Raw genomic sequence first — 25017 nt, forward strand, 5'->3', positions numbered from 1 at the left:
ACATTATTCTGATATATTATCTTTTATTTGATAAATTACTGAAATTGTCACAAAAAACAGAGTGAATGGCATACTTTAATAAATATGAAATTTAAAAAAAAATGTGTCTGTATACAAAAGAACTCGTTAAATAGTGCCAACTTAAAAATTATAATTTAGAAATAAGTAATCAACTGTTGAACCGGTTATAGGACTTAAATTTTTAATGTTTCTATTATACCCTTAAGTATATTAACTATTAGATCTAATTTTATTTTATAAAAAAAATAGATATGAAGGGCATCAAGAAAGATATATATAATCTATCAGCTAAACAATTTGAAAGAGGTTGTTGCCAAAGTTACGCTATTCTTCATAGTCCACTATCACGAAAGATGTTAAGAATATAAAATACAAAAATTATTGACTTCTAACAACTTATACTTTTAGATTAGTTGTTGAGTTAATATAGAGCTATCATAAATTCAAATTCCATGCTTATCTTTGTCTTCTTGGACCCATCAAAATATCCAAGCCAAGAAACTATTATATATCCAGTTGTCTGTATATATAATATGCATTCAGATAATATATATGCATATATGGTATGGCCTAGAAATAAAACGTTCGGGAATGAGATCTATACAAGTCTAAAATAAACGTGCATATATCATTCGTGTATATATAAATAAGAACATGCCTCACGGCCCATGCATTATTCATGCATCTATGTACTCTCACAGGAGACAGATAAAATTTTAGTTTTAGGGTCGATCCAAGTTTTCATAAATGAGAAGTAACATATAATAAAAATAACAAGTAGGAGCATAGGACAGAGGACATTAATATGAGTGAATTCAAAGCAGAGTCGTGCTAAGCAAATGGGGCATGCAATGGAATAGAGTAGAGATGCCAAACCATGGGATCATAGACCATGGTTTTCAATTATCCACTAAATATTCGTACTTTCATGACAATTTGTTTTAGACTTGGGATAATTTAATAATGATATAAATTTCAAGGGACCACATGTTCTTTTATATCTAGTAAAGCACTAGACTTTCACCATACATAATTACTAATATTAATAATGTAAATGCATAGGCAAAGATAAAGAGTATTTGCTAGCAGCTATAGGCTGTTTTGCTTTATTTAATAATGTAGATGCATAGTCAAAGATCACCATGCAAGATTACTATGATACATAGGAGAAACCTTAACCTGGAGGCCAGTTCATCTGCCGCCCCCCAAGAAGATGAATGTGAAGATGGTACACAGATTGACCTGCAAAGAAATATATATATATATATATCAATGAAAGAACAAGATGGTACCAAAGCCCAAAGAAAGGATCTCAACTCCAGAAATAATACATACATCCATTGGGTCCATCGTTGATGACAATCCTAAAGCCATCTTCAAGTCCTTCTTGCTTTGCAATTACTTTGGCAACATAGAGTAGGTAGCCAAGAATCTCAATGTGCCTTTCCTCAGCCTTTTGTAAGAGGGTGAATCAAGTTCAACATGAGAAACCAAACAAGTAAAAATTTCTCTACCACTCAAACTAAAGGAGACCAATGCTTTGCCAAAAAGGAAATTATAAAGGAGTGCATCCCAGCATATTCAATTCCTTCGACTAGCTTTTCCTTCTCTTTTCTTAAAGAATACTCTGACTTCAGATCTGATATGGGCATGTGCCTATTCTTGCATTTTTATCCTTGTGTTATTTTGTTTAAACCGAGTATTGGATGCCAATTTCAAAATTGATACTACTCATGTCTGTACTCTTGACATTTAATTTCAAACATAATATACATGCTTGAGTTCAAATATCAAATCTGCAGCATGCAGATCATTTAACAAATTAGCCAAATAAGATACCTTTGATAGCCCAGTTAATCCATCCTTAACTTTGGGAATGATTATGATATGCGTTGGAGCTTGAGGATTTATATCTTTAAATGCAAGGGCCTGCAAAATAAATCCCGCTCCAAAAAAGTTAGTGAAGAAAATCTAACAGGATTTTGATATTGTCCTGAAAAGGTAAATCATGGAGGGAAGATCACCATTTTGGGAAAGTACTGCATCATTTAGTTTATAGAAGCTTGAAAATAACTGTAAATCGTTAGGGCTGTCAGGCTTGACGAGCAGCTCGGGCTCGGCTCGGGCTTGGCTCGGGTGAAGCTCGAGTCCGGCTCGGCTCGATCAGAGCTGAGCCGAGCCCGAGCCATCATAATAGGCTCGATAGGCTCGATAGCCTGACTCCATATGACTAAGGACACGTGGCATACAGAAATATTGCCACGTGTCCCTCACTAACTCATTCTCACCCGTAACACAATATTCATCACCCTCACCTACCCCACCCTCACCTACCCTCACCTACCACAACCTCATTAATTATTTCACCTTTCCCATCACCACCTTCCCCATCCTCAATTCCCCCACCCCACCCTCATCTTCACTCTCACCCTCATCCACCTAATCACCTTCACTCTTCCCTCCCCGTCGGCCTCCATCGGCAACGACGGCAAGCCACCACCACGGCGCCACGCCTTCCTCTCCGTCGGCCTCCTCCTCCTCTTCCTCCTCTTCCTCCTCCGTCGTTGGCCTCCTCCATCCGTCTCCGACTCCTTCGGCAAGCCGCTGTCCATGTCGCCACCGCCCACGTCGCCACCGCCTCTAATCGAGCTCGAGCTTTGCTCGGGCTCGGCTCAGGCTCAGTTAGGCTCAGCTCGAGCTCGGCTCGGGTTGAGCTGAGCCGAGCCTGGAGGCTCGAAACTAATTTCGAGCCGAGCCTGAGCCTAAGCCGGCTCGCACAAGCTCGGCTCGTTTACACCCCTATAAATCGTTTACATCTCGAAGCCCAAAACTCCATTCTAGATATCCATTATGAAACTCATAATACAACTGCAGTAGAAACATAATAAACAACTCTTTATTTGATAATTAAGCATAGCCTAAGCCTAAACCCATCCAGCATATTTCTGATTATAAGTCAAGCCAATCATCGTGTTAAAGTGAAAAAACAGACATCCAGTTATCATGTTCTTAGATTTTTGGCAGCATATTGAATCACAAATACATTTCACATCTCAATGCCATGCCAAGCCAGGTAGGATTTTAGCTGCATGGACTGCGTGATGGGCACTTAAGACCGTGTATATAGCAGACCAGGACTCCAAAACCTACTTCCTTCAATGATCCGATATGCATAGCATCCGGAAATGGACAAAAATCATCTATGATTCCCCTTCTGCCAAAACCACAACCTTTGTCCTTTTCTCTATAGGCAACAAATCAACAGTACTGCTGCCACCTTCAGAAAGGGATACATTACTAGCACCCCTGTAGAATACTACTTCCAGCAACATCATCACTACTAATGCTCTGTTGCTGCTACGAGTCTATGATACTAATTCTTTTCATGTTTACACTTTATGCAGTTAGTCACATTTCTATGAGGAGCAAACTGAGTAAAAGGAATTTTTTTCTGTTCTTATGGAGAAAATTGATGCTGAATATAACTTGAAGTCAAAAACTTGCATATGGTTATCTCGGAATACTTGGAGAACAGTATGTAATGCCCATGGAAAGAAGTTTTATATTTGATCTCAATTACTTAAGAAGTTAAGGTATAATTACAGTAAGAACCTAAAAAATATGAGGATGCAGCATCATAGCACACAACTTACATATCAAAATTGTCACGAGCCAGGAATAAATCATTATATTAGAGTAAAGAGATTCAGATTACTATTAGGACTATACTGTAGAAGCCTTTTCAAGCTCTCTTGCGTGACCCCATTATATACTTTTGAGATGAGAAAACTACAAGGTATTGTGAATACAGCTGCACTCCAAAAGCATACCTAGACATCACAATGTATAATTTACTACCAAATGGTACAGTAAGTATACTATATCAAGCTGAACTCTAATTTCAAATAAATACTACAAATCCCCTTCAACCAACCTTCTCACATCCTCGGTACCTCGTTAAAGCATATTATAGAATATTAGTACATCACTGAGAAAGAAAAGGTGAAAGCATCTAATGTAGTTGGGTACTGCGTACTTCAACTATATGGTAAATAACAAAAGCCATCTCATTGAATAATTGCACATGATAAAGAAATTCATTGAGATTAAAAAGAAGAAATATTATACATACCTTGTCATCCTCATAAACCACAGTGGAAGGAATTTCTTTCTTTATAATCTTGTCGAATCTGCACTTAGAATAAGCTTTAATTATTACGTCACATAGTTAATAAATTTTACGTTGAGGTTAACTCTGGAAACTACTATAAGCGACTCTAGAATCTCTTCCTTGGAGGAAGAAAGATTATTTTTTTAGGTAAATAGTACCAAAATAAAAACCAAATGTAACACGAGTAAGGAGTACTTGCTCAATTAAGATGCCGCTATTATAAGTAGAGAAATTATGCAAGGCATGACACCGAATGCTAGGCAATAGCGATTCTGCAAATCTTGTCCACATCAAATAAAGAATTGGATCTAGAACTAACGCAAGATAGAGAATACTAAAGAATCTAAACATCCAGAGCCAAAAAAAATATACCAAAGAAGCAGATCTACCTCTTTAATGCATTCAGAACTACTAAGATGCATTCCAATTCATTAAAGAGACAAGAGGATGGAGATAAAGAGGAGATCGATGAAATAAGGGAACGTCTTTACATTGTCGGGCCATCGCTTGGAACAGCAGCGAGCGCCGCCTCCTTCTCCGAGGTCGCCATTGGAGGTGCACAAGCTAAGCTTAGGAGATTTTGAGGTTTTAGACTCCGTGCCCTTCCCCGAAAAATGTTATCTATTTACTATCCTATCCCTTCGAACCAGTAGTATTTTCCAAGGGTGGGATTTAGGCGTAAACGAGTCGAGCAGGGCTCAGACTCAAGACTCGGTTCGGCTTGAAATTACTTTTGAGTCTTATAATTATGCTCAGACTTGACTCGATTTAGCTCAGCTCATTTCGATCAAGCTTAGCCTAAAATGAGCCTATTATCAAGCCTCGTTCAAGATGGACAAGACGACGGCTTAACAAATGAGGAGGACGATGAGGCAGCGACTTAAGTCGAAGGAGGAGGATGGTAAGTTGATAGAGGAAAAAAGAAAAAGAGATTAGATTGCACTCAGATCTAGCTTTTGAATCAAACCTGAACAAGCTAGTTTTAGCTCAGGGTCAGCTCAAAATTATTTTCGAAGGAACTCGGCTCAGCCCCGGGCCGCTCCTTTGTTTCGACAGCCCCAAGGTGGCAATAGAAAAAAAATATTATTATTTCACTTCTCTTATTTTCTCTATATCTAAATAAGGTGTTAAGCTGATATTATAAATAAGTTGATGTACTAATATAAAAATAATAGTACTCAAGACCAAGTCATATGATGAAGCCTGTGTTGTTTTGCTCCAATTTGAGCCTACTTTTCTGTTAATTTTAGATCAAGAATTCAAGTCCGATGCAAGTCAGATGTGCTTTTTTCCTTTTTCTTTTTTGTAAACATACTCGTAAAAGAGAAGTCGATTTGCAAAAATCAAAAAGGGCGGAGGGTAATTCCTAATAAATCTGAAACTTAGGTGGTTATTTGCAAAAACTAATTATTTACGTACGAATTTATCCTTCGGCCGCCTGCGTGATCCCTGACGTTGCCCTCCTCCGTCGCTACTGACGACGACGGCATGGATGTCGAAATGCCCATGATTGTGTTACTTGCCAGGCGAAGGGATCAGTAGGAGCTTCTCGAGGCGGAGGAGGAGGAGATGAAAGCGCGGTCGGAGTACGAACGCCGCCGGTGTGCTGCCCCGAGTCTCAGATCTCAGACCCAATGGCCGATACGAGAAGTAGATTGGTTTCATTGGTTCTCAAGGATTCTTGGATCGAAAGGATACTCCTTCCTGTCGTGCGAGCATTGTTCAGTGCCACCGTCGCCATTACCCTGGAGACCATCTTCCGAAGGTTGTTATTCTATTTCCTTTGTCTCTTTTTTTTTTTTTTTTAAAAATTCTGACATTCACTCTTTCTTCTATGTAGATGCTATGTTGGTAGACGAAACCTTGAATCAAAAAATTTCTATGTATATATTTTTATCTCACGAGTCTCCCCATGTTTCTTTAGCAGGCTTTGTGGAAGGAGTGTCTGCAGACTGGAATAGATGGAGGAGCTTTATATTATAATATTATGACCAGTAAGATAAGGCCAACTCCAAAGTCCTACCAATGTGAATCAGGATATCAATATTTCAAAGTCAAATCTTCTGAAATAGTGCTAGGTCAACAATCAAAAATAACTTCTAAGATCAAAATCTGATGGAAAATATAGCATTTCAGTATCCATGTACTTAGAGAATATCCCAGCATTGCAGGGATTTGTGGACTTAGCCTGTTCAAATTAATAGCAGACGTGTTTGAAATGGTAAGAGAAGAGAAAGGAATGGTGGAGAAAAAGTGGTTGGTTGACTCCCATTTTGGTACGTGGGCCAACTGTAAGTATGCCTATTAATTGAAGCCCTCTTCCATGGACTCCCAATTTTGCTGCCTTCCTCATTGGAGAAGGATTCTCCTTCCTTCTCCTCATTATTTCTCCTTTCAATCATCCATTATAGTATCAATCCAAGGTAAGAAGAAGATCTTTCTTTGTTTTCCTTATATTTATTTTGTTAAAACTTTGTCCTTCTCCCTGAAATTCCCTCTCATTTCCTTGTTCTTGAAGTAGTTTCAATTACTTTTGATTCTGAATCTAGTACCATGGAGACAACCTTGGAAAACCTTGTGGCCTTTCTTGTGATCGAATTAACAAGGCAACATATATAACATTTTTCTTTAATTATCTGTGCAAAAGATTTCCTTTTAATCAAACATGAAATTACTAGTCAATGATATCCAATAATTCATGTGTGCAGATATAAGATGTTATTCAATTTCAGAAATAAATTAACAATGTTGTTGTTAATTTCCATTAATTAATTCTCTTCATCCATGACTGTTTTCTGAACATGTAGGAGAACAACATTAGATTGAGGAAGTCGATCGTCATGAACACACATTACATACTAACCGAAGGCGCGCGGCAGCTGCAGCAATACAACCAGGGATCCATGAGGAAGTCATGGTCTAATGATTCCCTCTCGAGCCTCGCCGGCGGGAGCAAGACCTGCGTCTGCGCCCCGACGACGCACGCCGGCTCGTTTCGCTGCAGGCATCACCGCCAGCCGCCGAACATGAGCCAGGTTGCAACTCTACCTCCTGCTCTTCGTAAACCACAAGACTCACAAGAAGCTGCAGAAAAGAAGTGAATCAATAGGAACCAATGAAGGTGCATGCATGGCTGTGCAAAGGCAAGAAAATGTTCTATTAATTCTTATGTTTGCTTGGCAGAAACTTCCCCTTTTTTAATATATATTTCTTTCTCTTTTGTGATGATATGATATGATATACTGGTTATATTGCTCTTGCCATTGTAAAGATTCACTGTCTCCACATCCTTGAAAGTCATAATTTTTGTCTGTGAAGTGGTGTGGACTAAACATGCTATAGTATAATCCATTCATTAGTGAAGCCCCAATATATACATGCATATGCACACAGTCTAAACTAAGGCATATCAAAATAAAAAGTGATATCCTAGTCATAGAAAACATCTACAGGACTACAAGCTACGAGAAGTTTGGGCCCAGGTTCCCATTTCATTGTTTCGGGCCAGGCTTAAGTCGAAGCTCTATAACACTTTTTTAACCTCAGGATTAGAATAAGATAAAACCGGAGTTTGCTCAAAATATAGTAGTTATAGATGCTTCTTCATGTAAACTTTGTAAAAGAGTCCACTTTTTATATATATATATATATATATATATATATATATATATATATATATATATATATATAATGGAAGGAAAGCGAAACACGCAAAATCTAAGCCGATTCCCCCTCACTTCTCAACTAACTCCAAGAACACAAGACTTGCCAACGGTTTCGAAACACAACCCACTGTTTCCTAATCGCCAAATCGGTGCATTAATTAGCGATGCAGATGAATTAGAAAATTAATGCAAAAAGGGCCAACTGGACAACAATATTTATGATTCTGGTCATCCAAGCTGTAATTAGAGAATTATTGGTTTGATATATAAATAGATTTTTTTTTTAAATAACACCCTATATTTTTATTATTTTATTATTAACGTCATGTCTCCCAGGATTTTGTTACTAAAACGTTAATTTAACCCAACCGTTTTTAAATAAAAGTGTATCAGCCAAGGAATATTATATTAGAATATTATGGTTAATCTTTAAAATACCTAAATCTGAGATATAGTTAATAGAGGAATTGGTTATTTTAAATAAAAGTTATATCAACTAAGGAATTCTGTTAGAATATTGAGGTTGATCATATAGTTAATAATGAATTAGTTAGTGTCAGTCTAAGTCAGAAATTTAGTAATTGAATTTATATAGTTACATAAATTATAGATTAGGGTTAATAACTGTTAATCAAAATAGCAGTAGAATGTTATATAGAAATTAAGGGAAAAAAAACGGGACAAATTATTAAAAAAAAAGGTGTAAAAGTGTATACAAATTATCACCAAATTTTTTTGTGCAAATATTATAGATATAGGATAGAAACAGCAAATACTTTAAAAAAAAAATAGACTCGTTTTTTAAATTTTGTTTACCAAATAATATAATCATAATAAAATAATTTTTTTCTGAAAGATTAATTTAAAATAATTTATATACATAAAACACTGAATAAATTAACATTTAAGATCATATAAAAATATTAAATAGTTCAGCGTTTTTGCTCAGAAAAAAAAACTACAATAAATTAGATATCATTTGATAAATAAATTTGAGCTAGTCAGTTTTAAAAGTCTTGCTCAGAGAAAAAAAAGTATTAATCAGTTTATGTAACTATATAATATTTTTATATATAAAAGTATTAATCAGCATTTTTGCTTAGAGAAAAAAAAAATATTAATCAGTTTAGTATTTTTATTAGAGCTATATTAAATTAGACATTATTTAATAAATAAGTTTGAGATAGTCCATTTTAAAAGTCTTGGAACAGAAGTAGTCCAATCAAAAACTTTTAAAAAAGGTAGGGTGATAAAATATCTATGTGCACCTGGATCTACCTCCAGATTTAATTATGACGAACAGCGAACAGGATTGCCTCAAGAAACCACTGGCTTCCAGCTAAACCACTGGCCACTTTCCCAAACCGACTCTTCTTTTTAATTCCACTTCCAAGTCGTAAACCAACCCAACCACCACCACCGCACTCACAAATCTACGACGTCTTCTTCTCCGCCTTCCTCACTACCCACTGTACCGATCGAGCTCCACTTCCACTCCCATGGCCACCATAGTCCTTCTCTTATCCGAGCTACTTCGACCCGGGAACGCCAACCTAATGCCGCACGGTGACACGTTGCTCTTCCGCGCGGCCGCCGCCGTTAAGGATGGGGCGAGGAAGAACGGGAGCAAACTGAGGCGGCCTTCGAAGGCCCAGGAGATGGATCTGAACGACGACTTGGAGGAAGTGAAGTTCTCCGTGGATGCCATTTGGCCTTGAATTAATTATATCGCTCCTAATTACGTTGTCGTCTACTAATTTTGATGTACTTCTTATTACAATTGGTGTTTTTGTATATATTTTGTGCAAGGAATTTTGAATTAGTCTAAGATTTGTTCACTTCTCCTGTTAATTGTGATAAAATTTGGGGAGTGGGAATGGATTCCGGCGTTTGGGGTTTCCGACTTATTTGTAATTTACACCCTGTGTTTTACAACATTCGTAGATCACACCTTATGTTTTACAAAATATTTATAGGTAATATTATACTCTCACCATTAAATCAGATATTATTTTAAGTATGATTTTTTACAAGCTTGATCAGATTTGATTTCGGTTTGAGTTGATTCAAGTTTAAAATTATTTATTTATCAGCTTATTTAGGCTCGAGCTTAAAATTATTTTAATTCAAGTCTGCGTGATTCTATAATTAGGTGACTTTAGGTTAGGCGAGGATATTTTGGAGACGTACTTAATTTAGTCAACTTAACATTATAATGGATCTAACGACAGGGGTTATTTTGCAAAACGTCAGAGTGATTTGGTAAATATTAAATACATATGGTGTAAATCGAAAATATGTAAAAGCGAGAGGCCTAGAGGGTGTAGCATTTGCTTTAGTTTTTTTTTTTACACAATTGCCGTTGAAAACCTCTAAAATATCATAATTACTATTGCATTCTTTAAAATATTATAGTTATCATAATTTTTTTGACTCTTTTAGAATTGCCATTATAATTAGTCTTTAATAAAATATTAATAACTGTATTTGTTAAGTTAAATGACTAAATATCCTCTCTTTTTCTTGAATTTAGAAGCATAAAATATTTATCAACTATTTTTGTCTTGCATAAAAGAAAATACTTTTGTGCTGTATTTTTAAATAATATTATGAAATTGGGTATATTACTAGATAGAATTTGAACTATTTTAAATAAGTTATACTTAGAAAACGAACTGTTTTCAAATCTAAATTTGATTTTAAATGATTATAAATTTTAAAAGATATTTTTAAAAGAGTATTAAGATATTTCTATGGCAAATATAATATTTTAAAACAATGTAGTCATAAATATAATATTTAAAAAGAACTTAATGGCAATCATGTAAAAATGCTTAATTTGTAAATAATCTTTCCATAGGAAAAGAATCTAGAAAGTCTGAGACATCAATAAAATTGTGAGCATACATGTTCAATATATTGGTAAAAAAGTAATGTGTTATATATGATCCTATTTATAAAATATATATTTGGCAACCGACCCTAGTAGGGTTTGCGAAATTTCCCCCTCGCCACACTAGGTTTTTGTCCTCTTTTTAAACTTTGGCAGGGAGGGATATCCATCCTCTAGTGAGGTTTTTTCGTCTCTAATGCCCTCTTTTTCGTCCTTCTCTCTTTCTTTTATTCTTCCTATTTTCTTCCTATTTTAAGTCACCATCACCCCACTGTTGAAATTGCAATCTCTCCGCTATTGCCAAGGCCTACGCTATCACCGTCCTCACACAATTGCCACCTCCTCTTCACTATTGCTCCCCTTCCCTCCCATTCACTTTGCTTCCCTCCTCTCCCTTACATTATCATCGCATCCTCTTTGCCACCGTTACCTCTTCTTAGCTACTCACAATCTCACTGCTATTTGTAATCATCAACCTCTATCACGTCGCCTACCTCATCCTTTTCCCCTCATTCTCACTTGGCTGTTATGTGCCACCACTCTCCGACATCCCTTCACCTACCTCGCCGCCCTTACCTATTGCTTCTTCCGCAACATCTCTTCCACTATCATAGTTTCACTCTTTATTCCCTCTAATAGTTAAATATTAAGGTTTGGTAGTCGTTTTTCTTTATTTATAATTTCTTTGATTTTCTATGGGGACAAATTGCTTCAAGATTTATACACATCTTTGATTTTAATATATCTACTATTTTTTTTATATGTATCTAAGCTCGTAAATTTTGTTTGAATTTAATAAATCTATTTGTCCATGGGCTTTCTATATATATATATATATATATATATAATAAAGTTTTAAAGAATATATGATTTGTGAGAATTTGGACAACAATTTGGCCTAAATCCAATGTCACGTTCTAACCATGTCCTCGTGAATAATGAAGATGGCATATAATTAATTGCACGCAACAGTGGTTCCCTTGCATGATTAAATTTACTCATCAAATTATATTCTAAAAGAAGTTTAAATTTGAAGTACGTGCCTCACGAACCATGAGCATAGTATATAAACTTGCGAGAGAAGAGTATAATAAAAAGATTGATTTAAAATTTTTTTGAACTTTTGAATTATTGTACCAAATCCAACGAGCTATATTAATCGGCCTAATTTAAATGATTAAATAAAACAAAGAAGAGTAATTAGATTTAACATATACATTACCTGCCTTCCAATTTTGAGGCGGATAACGTAGCAATCGTTCAACAAATTCAAAATAATTTAAATATTTTAACGTTAGTGCAGCATTTTTCGAATTAAATAATGGCCAAAAAGTCGACCTTCCAACTACCAATCAAGCACTCGAATGCGGAAGTGCTCAAATTATGCGCTCCTATCCCGCGCCGTGCTACCAAAATTTTTGGCAACCCTCTCTCTTGACCGGCAACAACCGGTCATCGATGAAGGTAAGGCGAAAGTACAATTGTGCCCCTCACTTTTTTTAACCGGGGCCCAGTAATAATATATTTATAACTTCTATTCATTAATTAACATCCGTAGGTTAATTAATGGGCATCTTTATAACGTTTTTTTTTTACATTGTAGGATAGATGTTATATTTATCTCATATAATATTGTTTTATAAACGCATCAATAGAAATTGTACCAAACCTACCACCACTAGAAAATGAATTATTTGGCAACAGTTCTGTTGGTATATATACAAACTAATAGGGGTAGTTAGGTAATAAGGAACCAAAGACTTCTCCCACCGGTGCTTCCGGTAACTGGTGCAGAGCTTTAACGGTCAAAAAATCGCATGCCAAACTAGCCATGAGTAGCACATGTATTTCTCTATCTACCACAGAGCCTGAATCGTTCATTATTTCTCTATCTACAACTGAGTGGCAATTAAGTAGATCTTTCGGCATCGAAGGGCCTTTACATCCGAATACTCTTCTGGCGTTTCCCGTTTCAAATCCCTGCCGCTTTGCCACGCTTCGCACTCTCGCGTCTTTTCGAATTCCCGATTATTTTGCAATTCAAGAAATCGCAAGAAGGAAGTCTCCGAGAAATCTCAACGGTAACTTTCGCTCGATTCTTTCCTTTTCTGCTTTCATCTCTAAAACCCTAATCCGAGTCACTGCGTGTTATTGCTGGAGAAATACCCAGCACTGTTCCCAATCTCCGTTTCTCTTTGGTCCGCAAAGACGAGATTTGGTTTCAGTAGTGGATTCTTGGTCCTCTTGCAAATTCTTAGGTTAGAGTTTAGATTTTTCTTTTTAATTTTTTAGTCGCAGTTCTTTGTATATCGCCGGCTCGCCGCCGATTAAACCTAGCAAAACTAGATATTCTTCTCATCTATATATTCTCATATCAATCCCCCGCTCTTTTTCGTAGGTGTTCGACGACGATTGCGCACCGCCGGAACATCACCTGCGTAACCCGAAGTTCGCTACGCCGGTGAGTACCCGTCCCCTCCACCGATTTAATGCCAGTTTTATTTAATGCTTTGCCCTACGCATTGGATTCGTCGGCCAGCCTCGCATCGACCTGGGGAGCTTCACCTCGGTGTCCCTGTCGCGATATCCTTCACCGGTGTCTAAATCACACCGGTGAGGTTTCACCATGTGGTCTTCCGCTGCTGACTATCGACCAGCAGCGGTATAGCCAGCAGCGGTACTAGAATACTTCTGTTTTTGTCTGGTTTAGGTTGAATCAGAATCTCTTCCAACAGTTTAGGGGTGCTTGATTTTCTCTCATGTATGAGGTTCGGAAGTTCTTAGATCAATTGACATCTTTTCGCCAGTGTTGCTAAAGCTTATTCTTCTGTCTATTTTTTCTCAACTTGGTTTGATGAAAGATTCAAATTTGGAGAGGAAGATCAACAAGACCAATTATAAGGTTACATGGCACCAGTCTGATTAGTATGCTTCACAAGATCAGAGTTGTAATATAGATCCTTAAAGATGAGGAGGTTCTTTTCCTTTAGATCCTCAGTAGCTGGCAATGGAAATACAAATGCAGCTCCTCCAGAATCCAACCACAAGACGAAAGAGGAAAAAATCCCTACAGGAGAAATTGTTTGCCTTAGCTCCCAAACTCCTGATGAGTCGGGTTTCAAATCACGAAAGAGGTACTCCAACAGCAAGGATTCATCCAATCCACATCTTAGAAGGAGCCTTTCATTTTCATCTCCAGCTGCTTATGGCGATTTGGAAGAAGGGGAACTGAACTTTTCAGGCAACCTTAGCGGCTCCTCATCCACTTGTCTCAGTGCACCTCATCATATAGGAAAATGCCCATTCGAGTAAGTCGTTTTCTTTAGTGTCTCTTTAAGTCCTTTAATCTGTTTGCATACCTATTTCTTTTCCCTATAATTATTGTATTGATAAATATTGTCAAAGACAATTGTAGTTTGTGGGCGGCTAAGAAGCATGAATATATGCATGGGACACAGATACAATAAGATATGGATACAGAGATATGACAAATTTTGAAAAAAATAGGGCACATGTTACACGACAAAATAAATAAATAAAAGCATTATATATATATTGTTGATACGTTTAAAATTTTTTTTGTAAAATTATAATATAAATACACATGCATGCATAAATTATTGGTAAGAAAAAAACAAAATGTACACAATACCATAAAATAAAAAATAATAAAGCTGATACGTGACAATACAATTCAATATTATGAAATTGGATAAATGAATTATGAAGTAATTACTCAAAATAATCTCTTATATGCTTATGTCCATTTTTAATCTAGCAGACAGTGATGGTGTAACTCTGCTATATCATGTATCGAGAATGAGCTCCAATACTATCATTCTAACTTAAATAATTGATTCTTCTGTTGAGGCCAGCAATATCATAAGTGGTATTGTGAGGACAACCAGGACTAAACCCAACATGACATTTGAACCCAGCTAATGGCTTAGCAACGTACTTTGCGACCATCTTGGATCCACCGCTCATTTTTTTGAGAGGAATTTTTTATGTAATTAATTTTCTATGCTATTATTTATATGTAATCAATTTCCTGCGTGCCACTGGCGCACATTGACACCTTTTGCATATTTTTAATATAATTTTTAGAGCATTTAAAAAAAATTAGGTTTTCGGCATGTCAGTATGTAGTTTTTGATTTGAATATATGTATTAAAATTTACCTTATCTTTTATCTTTAGATTTTTTTTTTATAAATGACTGATTTTATTAAAGATATAGCAATAGTCACGTTGAACTTTTACTGTTTACAAAAGTTTCTAGGTCTTTCTATATATGAGCATTAACCATTGTTCTTATATATTTTTCTTTAGACAAAAGAGAATTGCTTTCTCTGACTATCCCTCTCTTAGCTGCTATTTCTTGCCAACACAAGGATATAAAGTTGGTTTTGTTTTCTATTGCACCATAATTATATCATCTTTCCTATGGTTCTCCTGGTATATTTTTCTTTATTATTTTCTTTAAATCTATAAGCTGCTATTGACATTGGAATCTCTGTTTTCTTTAGCTGCCATACATTGAACCCAGAAAGGCTTGATGGAATGAGAGGAAGTGAACTTACTGAGGTCCAAAAGTCTTATGAAGTTCAGGAAATTGATTCTCCAGGTTCAAAAAGTTATGTTTGTTCATCAGGGCGCTCGTGCTACAGCCCTCCTGTGGCGTTAAGATGCAGACCTGCTCGACTACCCAATTTTTCAAACAAGAATGAAGTCCTAGACCTCTATATTGATGGAGAGCAGGATACAATAAGACCAAATGAGAACCAGCAGAATTCTTCTGAAACATCAAATGACAGTTATTTAGATGAAAAAATTGCAGTTCCCTGCTCAGGAAAGCCTCCACTAGCTCAGTCTACAGCACCATCTTCACCAACGTCTATTAAGGAAAGCCATAGGACCTATTCATTCGGAAACATGAAAGATGTCTGTCTTCCCTACAATTTGACGAGAGAGTCAGGAAAAGACAATCTCAGACGCACTTCCCACCACAGAAATTCAAGAAGACATAACGAGAGCCTAGCTCATCCTTTTCAAGGGAAGTTGATAAAATCACAAGACTATGAATCTCAAACCACAACTACTGTTGAAGATATCTATGAAGATTCATCAGATGCGCATCCTTCTTCAGATTTTAGTAGCACTACACAGATGCATCTTTCTAGTCTTTCCTTGTCCCATGAGATTTCAAATGGTTATTGGCCCAAGCAATTACAGGGTTGTCAAAGAAAAACTGGTTTTATTGGAAAAAAATTTACAGGAATTAAGCAAGATAGTTTGCCAAATCTTGCATCGGAGGAACAAGATACAGATGAGAAGTTACTTAGGAAAGCTAAAGAGGTGGACGAGAAGTTTATGATTCTCTCTGAAGAAAATTCTGAATTTGAGATGCTCAGGAACAAAACCTCAAGTTTACCAGCATTGCTTCAGCTGATTGAGAATATGAATGAAGACAGGAAATACCTGGTGCTCGAGCTATCTTCACAAATTAAATCGCGTCTTTCTGAGAGATACTCTGCTAAAGAGCAATATAGACAATCAAAGGTAGAATTAGATACCAGAACAAGGAGGCTAGAGAAGGAAAAAACTGAACTGCAATCAACATTAGACAAAGAATTGGACAGGAGGTCGAATGACTGGTCACTGAAGCTTGCAAAATTCCAATCTGAAGAACAGAGGCTTCGGGAGCGGGTAAGAGAACTTGCCGAACAGAATGTGTCTCTCCAAAGGGAAGTTTCTTCACGTCAGGCAAATGAAGCTGAGACAAGGAGTAGGATAACCAATTCAGAAATGCAACTTAAAGAACTGACTGCTATGCTGGAGAAAGTAAGCAAAGAAAATCATGATATCAATAAGTTCAGCACAGAGTTACAAGATCACATTACTAAGGCCGAAGATGAAAGGGACCACCTTAAGAGAAGCTACAAGGCAAAAGTGGAGGAGAATAAGGAACTACAAAAGGTTGTGGTAGGACTTCAAAGGATACGCAGTGAACAGGACAAGACTATCACTGCCTTAAGACAAGGATACAGTGAAGAACTCGGTAAGAAATCAATAGAGAGTGGTGACAACATTAATAGGCTGCAAATGGAGCTTATAAGGCTGACTGGTGTGGAGCAGATGCTGAGGAGAGAGGTTGAATCTTGCAGGCTTGAGATAGAGTCCCTTAGGCATGAGAACATTTCATTCCTCAATCGTTTGCAGAGTAGTGGAAGTGGATCTAAACTTTTCTCAATAAGGCTTGATGAGGAACTTCGTGGCAGAGTGGACTACTTGCAGACTCAGGGCATATCACTACTTGATGATAACAGTTATTTTTGTGCTAAATTGTTAGAGTTCATAAAATCCATGAAGCATGAAAACAGCCAAGAGCCTACTCTTGAAGGATACTCTCTCATGGAGCACATGCTAAAGCACCAGACCATAAAAAGAGGAATTGAAAGCTTTAAAAGAAGTCTCCAGACAATCAAATTAATATTGGATGATAAGTCTAGTTTAGAAGCATCAGAATCTATGCCGCGAACTATAGAAGGTGGTCTCTCAGGGCAACAGAAGGATCAAGCATCAGAGGTACAAGCAAGCTATTGGTTTTAAAGAATTACGTATATGTTTAAGTAATATACAGAAACTGAGGTGTGTGCAAGGAAGTAGTAAACACTTTCATGTTAATGTTAAGCAGAAGATAATTTAGTTCACTATACCACAGAAACTGCAGGTAAAACGAACTCAGGCTTTCTATGTACATAAACAAATTAAATGTGCCTTTTATGCATTCTTGGGTTCATTTCTGGTTATCAGTTCCCTTCCACCTATTGTGTAATTTTCTCAATATTAAGAGATTTCTAGGTTTCTAGCATCATAACTTAGGAAATTCTTTGCATCAATTTTTATATTAAGAAATTACAGAAGACATCTTTGATTTTGAAGCCCTGGAATTTAATGAAACAAGAGCCAGCAGTGATCAAGTACTCCCATTTCAGCAGCTTATACATTTTGCTCTCCCTTTATGACGATCCTGTTGATCTCAATATTTATATTTCCACCTTATGTAGGATGACATGGAACTCAAATTAAAAGCAGAAGTCATGCTAACTAGAGTACTGCGTGAGAAGCTATGTTCTAAAGAACTGGAACTTGAACAACTGCATGCAGAACTGGCATATTCAGTTAGGGGCTACGGCGTTCAGCAAAACGAGATCCAGAGGCTTCAGGATGAACTTTCCTGTCTCAATCACAAGGCAAAGGAAATGGAGTTTCAGGTAAACATGCTAAACGATACTTCATCTAAACTGATTTTCATAGATTACAACTCTTCTGATGAATTACAGAGTTCCTTTCTGCAGACTTAAAATTTCTAAATTTAACAGAAAAAAACTTGTAAATTTCAAGATTTACAGATTCTCCTCCACGTAATTATTCTTGCTAGATAATTATTGCATCATGAACATGTTTATGACTTTGTGTGTATACATATGGGGGTGTCCATATTTCTTGCTACTTGCTATGCAGCATTATCTAAAGGAGTAAAGGATGTTATAGAATAATAGAATATGGTTACTTTGTTCATGCCTATGCTTATGCTTGTGTCTAATTACATATATTTCTTTGCAATTATGAATTATATTTCTCTTTATGCCAGTAATACCTGCATCAGGAGTCAGTTGTAAAAGTTTCTATATATTTGTTATTTGGCTGCTTGGTGCACAAATGATCAAATAACTCTTATTAGCAGCAGAGTATGCTGAGACTTTGATGACTGAAACGTGCTTGAATAATATGAAAGATATCTTGTTTTCTCTAGGATACATCTATACATTTGAATAATATGAAAGATATCATCTAAAAACATTTGCTTGGGTTTCTCAAAAGGGATGACATGCCAAAAGTCTAGACATTGGATAGAGAGATAAGTATATGTCAATGGTCGAAGCTATTCTGCTTTTTTTCTTTCTCTCTATCAAATAAGATCAACGGATCAATCTAAACGTATGTCCGAAGCGGGCAAAATAGGTATAAAATAACAAAAACAATAGGTCTTAGACATGCATCAACAATTATTCTTTATCCAGCAACTGGTACTGATAATACAATGTTCTTTTCTAGGAACCTTGAACTGTGTAAGATAGTCAAACCTCCTTGGGAATTTCAGGTTATTGTCATGGTTCTCCATTTCTATATAGTGTGGCATCGTGCCAGGTCCCTAGATGGTTCTGACACTTGTCCACGATCTAGATCAAAGACTAATCTGATTGGAAATAAGATCTACCATTAGAGATGAGATCTGAGATTATGTTTTGCTTTGGTTGGCATGTTGTCAGGATAGTCTGCATCCTTATGAACTTCCAATCTTCTTGGAAGTATCTTATTACATCTTCCATTGATGTACTGATCAAAATTAATGCTGCATTTGGTTTCAACTTATTTTTCCTTAGTTACCTGATCATACCAATGATATTGACAATGTTAAACAGATGCTGAAGAAGGATGAGAACATTAACCAGACCCAGCAGGACCTTCAAGAATGCATGAAGGAAATAAATGCTCTTAGGGGTACACTTAAAACAGTAACTGAAGAGAGGGACTTCGTGTGGCAGGAAGCAAAGCAGTTGAGGAAGACTAACGTGCTCATGCAAGATGACATGAAAACCCTCAGGAAAAAGATTGAAGCCCTTGATGAAGACATACTACTTAAGGAGGGACAGCTTTCCATCTTGAAGGACAGTATTGACAAGCCATTTAACATCATTTGCAGTCCCAAGACAATGAAGGAATTTGACATGGATTAAGAGATAAAAATTTAAAGGCAATTATCTTGCATAACTTGGTTTAAATCTTTTGTCAATGTTCATTTTTTTTCCAAAAAAAAAAACCCCAAATAGGTGAAGATGCCTCTTTAGAAAATCCTTCCATTGTGAATATACAATTTGTATGTTCCTGTTCTTTGCTATGAATGAGAAAATAAACTTATTGTTTAGCATGATGACTTTTTAAATTATTTCTTCTTATGCTTATGCGGTTTCTGTTTTTCAGTTATAAAAGAAGTGCAGGCATCCTTCCATTGTATGTTCCTGTTCTCTGTTAAAAATGAGGAAATAAACTCATTATCTTGTTTAGCATGATGATTTTTTTTGTAAACTTCTTATGTTTATGCGGTTTCAGTGGACAAGTAGCATTCAACAGGCATCTTCTAGTGAAGTTAAATACTCATTTTAAACCATCGTTCGTAGCAGCCTTGTCATGCATTGTTCTCATTGTTGGTAATTGGCATTTAAGATTTAAAAGGGGGGAGATTAAGCACACTGATCAGTTCTCTGGTAAGCCTGTTCCTCCCAGTCATTGAATTTGAATAAAAATTGCTTACAATCTAATACAATCCCTCTCTAGCAATCGATCAGAATTAAAGAATTAAAAAAAAAATAGAGGCCTCTCTTATTGCCAGTTATGTTCTTTCCAATGCCAGATTCTTAAAATTAAGGTGATTTCACCTCTTTTTTTTTTTTTTTTTTTTTTTTTTTTTAAATTTACCCCTCAAATGATGCTAGGGATGACTATCGAGATGCATATCTCGAAAGCTTTGCAAATCATAAAGCAACTAATGATATTATTCCTGTCAGCAATGTGCAGAAAAGTGAATCTAACATTGGTTCTTTCAGCCTATGATATATAATATCGGGACTCCGGATATAGGCCAAGGATCTGCAAAACAGGCAAAGAGGCAAGACAAAAACATAAGAGAGCAGGGAATTTTGAAATTAGAAATAAAGCAAACTTTCTGTTTTAAGTGAAGCTAACCTCATACGCGTGGGAAACATCACAAGATTCTTCATAAGGTTTCCTTTAATCTTCTGAGCATCTAATGGAGTTCTTGAAAAAGGACGACTGACTGTCTGCTAATCATAGCCGTTCAAAACAAAAACAAAGGGTAATTCTTAGCTCTCACTATGGTTGAGGTAGACGGACTGGTCTGTGAGGTTTTGGAGCTGCAACAGAAAGAAGATAAAGCTAAAAATTTTAATCTAGCTAAGAAGTTGAAAGATTTTAAACAACAGTTCAAAATTGAGCATGGTGGCCTCAATCTGGTTGCAAAGGTCAACAAGAAGTGAAGAGCAGAAGTGGAGCTTGCAAGTTGCTGGTTTAGTATTCTCTTCTGCCCATATAATGGCTAACATATGAGATGTTCAATTGTACAATGGCTGACATAGGATGGCTAATAGCATCTTCTTTTAAAATGGATGGATGCCATGGCATAAAAATCTGGAGCAACAAAGATCTAAAATTATTGATGTCTGCTACTAAATTATCATTACAATTGAGATAAGCAACATGATGGGTTACTACTGGTCACCAACTTTTAACAGTATACTGCAGAACACGTCTTAGCAAATAAAATTATAATCCAACAATTAGAAGAATTTTTTTGCAAGAACTAAGATACGCAAATGATAAATAGATAGGAATAGGATGGATATCAGTACCATTTGGGTTTCCTTGTTCATAGAAATATCGTAAAAGAGCAATAGCCTCTTCGGACATGATTCCTGCTGTGCATTTGAAGCCCTTTCCTCCAAAAGTCCCACTGCTGTCACCACTAAAAAGCAATCAAAGGTAACAACAATGAAATTCTGTAATATGCAACCAAAAAGTTAATTCATAATTGAACATCTTTAAGGCCAGCTGAACTAAAGTACATCTCAACTCATAAATCAATAAAGGAAGTAGACACAACTGGTTGGCAACAAATTAGTAAAAAATGTTCAGTAGTGAGAACCTTCAATTTCGAGTAGCGCACATCAAGCATAAACAGTAATAATCAGATTCATTTTGAATATCATTTGCTGCAGGAAATCATTGATAGGCAAAACAAAGAAGCTTGGAAAACCTAGAGCACCTTAAACAGGGGAACTCACGATAAAAAGCAGATTCTGAACATGAGTATTAGACTATCAGTCAAACACAAAGATAAGCTCCGCAAGAAATTAGGATTCACTCTGTCAAGGACCAGCAATCCCAATCTCCAGCCTCTTAAAAGTAGATACATGAACCATGAGGTAGAATAAGTCCCCCAAAACAAAAAAGAATATGCCATCAGCTGAAAATTGATGAAGTCAGAAGAACTAAATATAAGATGAATAAGACCATTGACCTGACTTCATAAGAAAGGCCAAGGATAGTACAAGCCAGATAGAAAATACTCAGAGAGGAAAAAAAAAGCTAAGGATCACCCATAAGCTTACCTGTTAAAGCTGTCAACAGGAAGCTAAATAATATAAACTGCTATTGACCTTGAACCTAAACCTTTGTGTACACATTCATCTAGCCCAAGAGTTTTTCCCTAACCTGGACAATTTCTCAGAACTGTTTTTGTGTAATGACATGATTGATCCACATCCTCCAAATTTGTCGTTTCCGCATCCATAAAATACCTCCCTTATTCCTATCCAAAGAAAATGAAATTTGATCACATTCTTATTTCAATAAGCATACAGATGATAAGCAAAAGTAGGTAGTGTCCAAACCAAGTATGGACAAGGCTGTCGCACACATTATGCATGGCTCGCATGTAACATAAAGAACACATTTTGAAAACTTCTCAGCAACTTGCAACTGATTAAGCCCAGTGTTCTGCCACTTCTCAAGAAGAATATCAATGGCTTCCATCTCTGCATGTCTGGTAGCCTAATAAAAAACATTAGAGATTAAAGAACTCATTGCAATTAAAATTTCAAAATATATAGATCCATATGTGCCTTATTAGCTTTGAATACTCTCATCTTCTTCGTAATTATCAAAAACATTACTGTACATCTCACACATGAGCAAGAGTCATTGGTAGGGGTAAGAACGGGTCGGATTAACTCCGACCTGACTCCCTATCCGACTTGATTCGAATTGGATTCGGATAAAATATTCCTATCCGATTTGGATACAGATTCGGATACATATATAATTTCAAAAAAAACTCAGATACAAATTCGGATACATATCGGATATGATTTTTGGATTCGGATACGGATATCAGATATCTATTTACTCGCATATTTTTTTGAATGATTTATAGTTTTTAGTTTGCTTATTTAAATAGTGAATGTTAATATTGTTACTAATGATGCGTTATATATTATTTTTAGAGATTAATTTTTCTAATTTTATATGTATTTGACATACAAAAAATTTATTTTTTGTGAAACTCTTAATATTTTTGTGTTACTTATGTCTAAATAAAATATCATAATTTGTTTAAAATTCGATCAACATCCGTTTAAGATCCAATCATCTATCCAAAAATTATTCGTATTCGTTTAGTTAAGATATGGTTTTAAATTTTGCTATCCGTCCGATAAACGTATTCAGACTAAAAATATGAATCCAGATGTAGGTTCCGGTCCATATCCGATTCGTTTTCACCCCTAGTTTGTCCAAATAATGACCAATGACTCATTGGTCATCATTTGGACAAACTTATTTATGGGTCAACTTTAAACAATCTGACTATACTACTTTGCAGGCTTGAGGTTATAAATAAATTACAACCACAAAGCGGCACAATATTTTCTTCTTCAAAAACTGAAGGGCATGGTTTTGCAATCTCTATTTGCATGAATAATCATCAAGAAAATGCTGTATATTCATCTACAAGCATAGGTACTGCTAAATAGGTAATGCATATTCGACATACTTTACTTTATTCACAATGCTTACTATGACTAATACTTTTTGAATTTTAATAGTGTCTGCATAAGTTGTCCGGTAAGATAAAGATACCAATGGTAAGCCAACATAGATCATAAGCAAACACAGCTTATTTCTTGATAATACATACATTTCGTGTTGCAGTGGTCCTGTTGCTACCAGCAGCAACAACTTTGCCATCCTCCACTATCACACATCTAAAAATAAGGAAAAGTAAACATTGATAGAGATTCTAATATAAAGAAATAAATTAAAATATAAAAAATAGAGACACTCAGATGCATTTGTATGATTGTATCTCTTAGTTTCTTGGTGGAAGAAAAGAAGATGAAGAATTAGAAGAGCTAGAATAAACCCTTTAATGTGGATTCTTCTCACATTTATAACATTATTAAAATCATAAGTAGCCAGTCTGGACTTATCATTTATGTATTTATGGTATGAGTAATTGTCCGTTGATCCGTTATGTTTATTTAGACCCACCAAACTGACTCTTAATCTTCCTTGAGCCATAACCAATTTGGATAATAGAGTTTACAAGATGCTCTTTCATGTTTTTCTCTTAATAGACTGAAACAACTGCGGCACTACTATGAATGGAGTTCTACCCGTTCAGAGGCATCCAATGCAAAAAATTTGTATATATATATATATATATGAAGAGAGAGATATAGAGATCTCAAAAATAAATATAACAAACATCATACATATGAAAGACATTATCTTAAGAAAGCTAATAACTATTGGATAAAACAAGAATAAAATCTTGCAAACTCTTTATAACAAATGCTCTCGACCGATGAATTTACCATCCACTTATTGCATTTACAAAGCTCTGCTGAAATCGATATGAAAGATCATAGCGATAATAGTAAGATGAATTATAAACATACCCGATAGGGACTTCAAGGTTGTCCAAAGCAAACTTGGCCTGAAAGTAATATACCTAATATGTAGTGAATTTGAATCATATGTAACGAGAAGAAACATTTTATGAAAGAATCTCAAGCCAACCTGCTCTAAGGCAAGCTCCATAAATGCAATTGTGGAAGATTTTGAATCAGCTTCAAGCACCGTCGTCATCTACCAAGAATTTTTTTTTATAAAAAATATAAAAATTGTTATAAAATGAAGAAAACATCCTAAAAATTCACAAAAATGACGGGAATAATAAGAAAAATACCCATGCCTCTATAGTTTCTCCCTCTCTCTTCCCCGCTGTCTCACTCCCTCTCTCCCTGTGACTGCAGCAGAAAAGACGGGGCTGGGAGGGAAGAGAGAGGGAAAGAGGAAGAGTGATGGGAAAAAGGAAAAGAACCAAACCAAAGAAGTGAGAGAGAAACATACCTCTCCTGGCCGGAGAATTTCTCGCCGGAGGTCGATCGCCGGAGCCGTCGCCGTCGATCGTGAGAGAGATGGGATCATGGGAGGAATTGAGAGCATGTGTGAGAGAGAAGGGGAAGTTATTAATGTGGGTTCGGGTCCGGTTCGAAGCCGACCCGTTGAGGCCGAGACGGGTCCGAAACCAGCCCGTTTCGGCCCGATAACAACGATTCCAAC

At 36.2% G+C, this 25017-nt stretch overlaps 3 protein-coding genes and 1 long non-coding RNA gene across 9 annotated transcripts; 2 read left to right on the top strand and 2 right to left on the bottom strand.

Moving 5' to 3' along the window:
* Nucleotides 1-1097: 1097 nt before the first annotated feature.
* LOC140790628 (14 kDa zinc-binding protein) lies at nt 1098-4835 on the bottom strand. The gene is made up of 5 exons (XM_073140780.1): nt 4684-4835; nt 4154-4211; nt 1861-1950; nt 1357-1474; nt 1098-1263 (listed from the first exon to the last, which is right to left on the bottom strand). Exons 1-5 carry the CDS (start codon nt 4740-4742, stop codon nt 1196-1198), a joined length of 393 nt encoding a protein of 130 aa, XP_072996881.1. The 5' UTR covers nt 4743-4835; the 3' UTR covers nt 1098-1195.
* A 1690-nt stretch (nt 4836-6525) lies between these two features.
* LOC140791096 (uncharacterized) lies at nt 6526-7509 on the top strand. Its single transcript, XR_012109517.1, has 2 exons — nt 6526-6615; nt 7000-7509. It is a non-coding gene; the product is annotated as an uncharacterized lncRNA (long non-coding RNA).
* A 5225-nt stretch (nt 7510-12734) lies between these two features.
* Nucleotides 12735-19744, top strand: LOC140791237 (uncharacterized). 2 transcript variants are annotated; one of them, XM_073141677.1, is made up of 6 exons: nt 12735-12831; nt 13149-13211; nt 13612-14058; nt 15279-17337; nt 17820-18026; nt 19239-19744. In XM_073141677.1, the coding sequence occupies exons 3-6, from the start codon at nt 13718-13720 to the stop codon at nt 19551-19553; spliced, it is 2922 nt and encodes a 973-aa protein (XP_072997778.1). In that variant the 5' UTR covers nt 12735-12831; nt 13149-13211; nt 13612-13717; the 3' UTR covers nt 19554-19744. The 2 variants fall into 2 exon arrangements, with proteins under 2 accessions (XP_072997778.1, XP_072997776.1); XM_073141675.1 differs by lacking the exon at nt 12735-12831 and adding an exon at nt 12869-13008.
* Nucleotides 19745-20074: 330 nt separating this feature from the next.
* On the bottom strand, nt 20075-24891 carry LOC140791238 (tRNA-specific adenosine deaminase TAD2). 5 transcript variants are annotated; one of them, XM_073141679.1, is made up of 10 exons: nt 24805-24891; nt 24647-24721; nt 24472-24540; nt 24351-24388; nt 23588-23654; nt 22284-22443; nt 22105-22201; nt 21243-21355; nt 20560-20747; nt 20075-20463 (listed from the first exon to the last, which is right to left on the bottom strand). In XM_073141679.1, the coding sequence occupies exons 1-9, from the start codon at nt 24880-24882 to the stop codon at nt 20707-20709; spliced, it is 738 nt and encodes a 245-aa protein (XP_072997780.1). In that variant the 5' UTR covers nt 24883-24891; the 3' UTR covers nt 20075-20463; nt 20560-20706. The 5 variants fall into 5 exon arrangements, with proteins under 5 accessions (XP_072997780.1, XP_072997781.1, XP_072997779.1 ...); XM_073141680.1 differs by having other exon boundaries at nt 21243-21346; nt 24641-24721; XM_073141678.1 differs by having other exon boundaries at nt 24641-24721.
* Nucleotides 24892-25017: the final 126 nt, after the last annotated feature.

This window comes from Typha latifolia, chromosome 6, assembly GCF_019914945.1.
Source record: "Typha latifolia isolate L0001 chromosome 6, TyphaL0001v2, whole genome shotgun sequence".
Classification (NCBI taxonomy): Eukaryota; Viridiplantae; Streptophyta; class Magnoliopsida; order Poales; family Typhaceae; genus Typha; species Typha latifolia.

What these genes read in the sequence shown, in the direction of transcription:
- LOC140790628 (XM_073140780.1), bottom strand. Translation starts at nt 4,742, where the DNA reads ATGGCGACCTCGGAGAAGGAGGCGGCGCTCGCTGCTGTTCCAAGCGAT. An exon ending in GATTAACTGGGCTATCAAAG is followed by an intron (nt 1,475 to 1,860) that starts GTATCTTATTTG and finishes CTCTTACAAAAG; the next exon opens with GCTGAGGAAAGGCACATTGA. An exon ending in CAACGATGGACCCAATGGAT is followed by an intron (nt 1,264 to 1,356) that starts GTATGTATTATT and finishes ATTTCTTTGCAG; the next exon opens with GTCAATCTGTGTACCATCTT.
- LOC140791237 (XM_073141677.1), top strand. Translation starts at nt 13,718, where the DNA reads ATGAGGAGGTTCTTTTCCTTTAGATCCTCAGTAGCTGGCAATGGAAAT. An exon ending in ATAGGAAAATGCCCATTCGA is followed by an intron (nt 14,059 to 15,278) that starts GTAAGTCGTTTT and finishes TGTTTTCTTTAG; the next exon opens with CTGCCATACATTGAACCCAG. An exon ending in AGAAGGATCAAGCATCAGAG is followed by an intron (nt 17,338 to 17,819) that starts GTACAAGCAAGC and finishes CACCTTATGTAG; the next exon opens with GATGACATGGAACTCAAATT.
- LOC140791238 (XM_073141678.1), bottom strand. Translation starts at nt 24,882, where the DNA reads ATGATCCCATCTCTCTCACGATCGACGGCGACGGCTCCGGCGATCGAC. An exon ending in AACCTTGAAGTCCCTATCGG is followed by an intron (nt 23,655 to 24,350) that starts GTATGTTTATAA and finishes CCTTATTTTTAG; the next exon opens with ATGTGTGATAGTGGAGGATG. An exon ending in GACAGCCTTGTCCATACTTG is followed by an intron (nt 22,202 to 22,283) that starts GTTTGGACACTA and finishes TTCTTTGGATAG; the next exon opens with GAATAAGGGAGGTATTTTAT.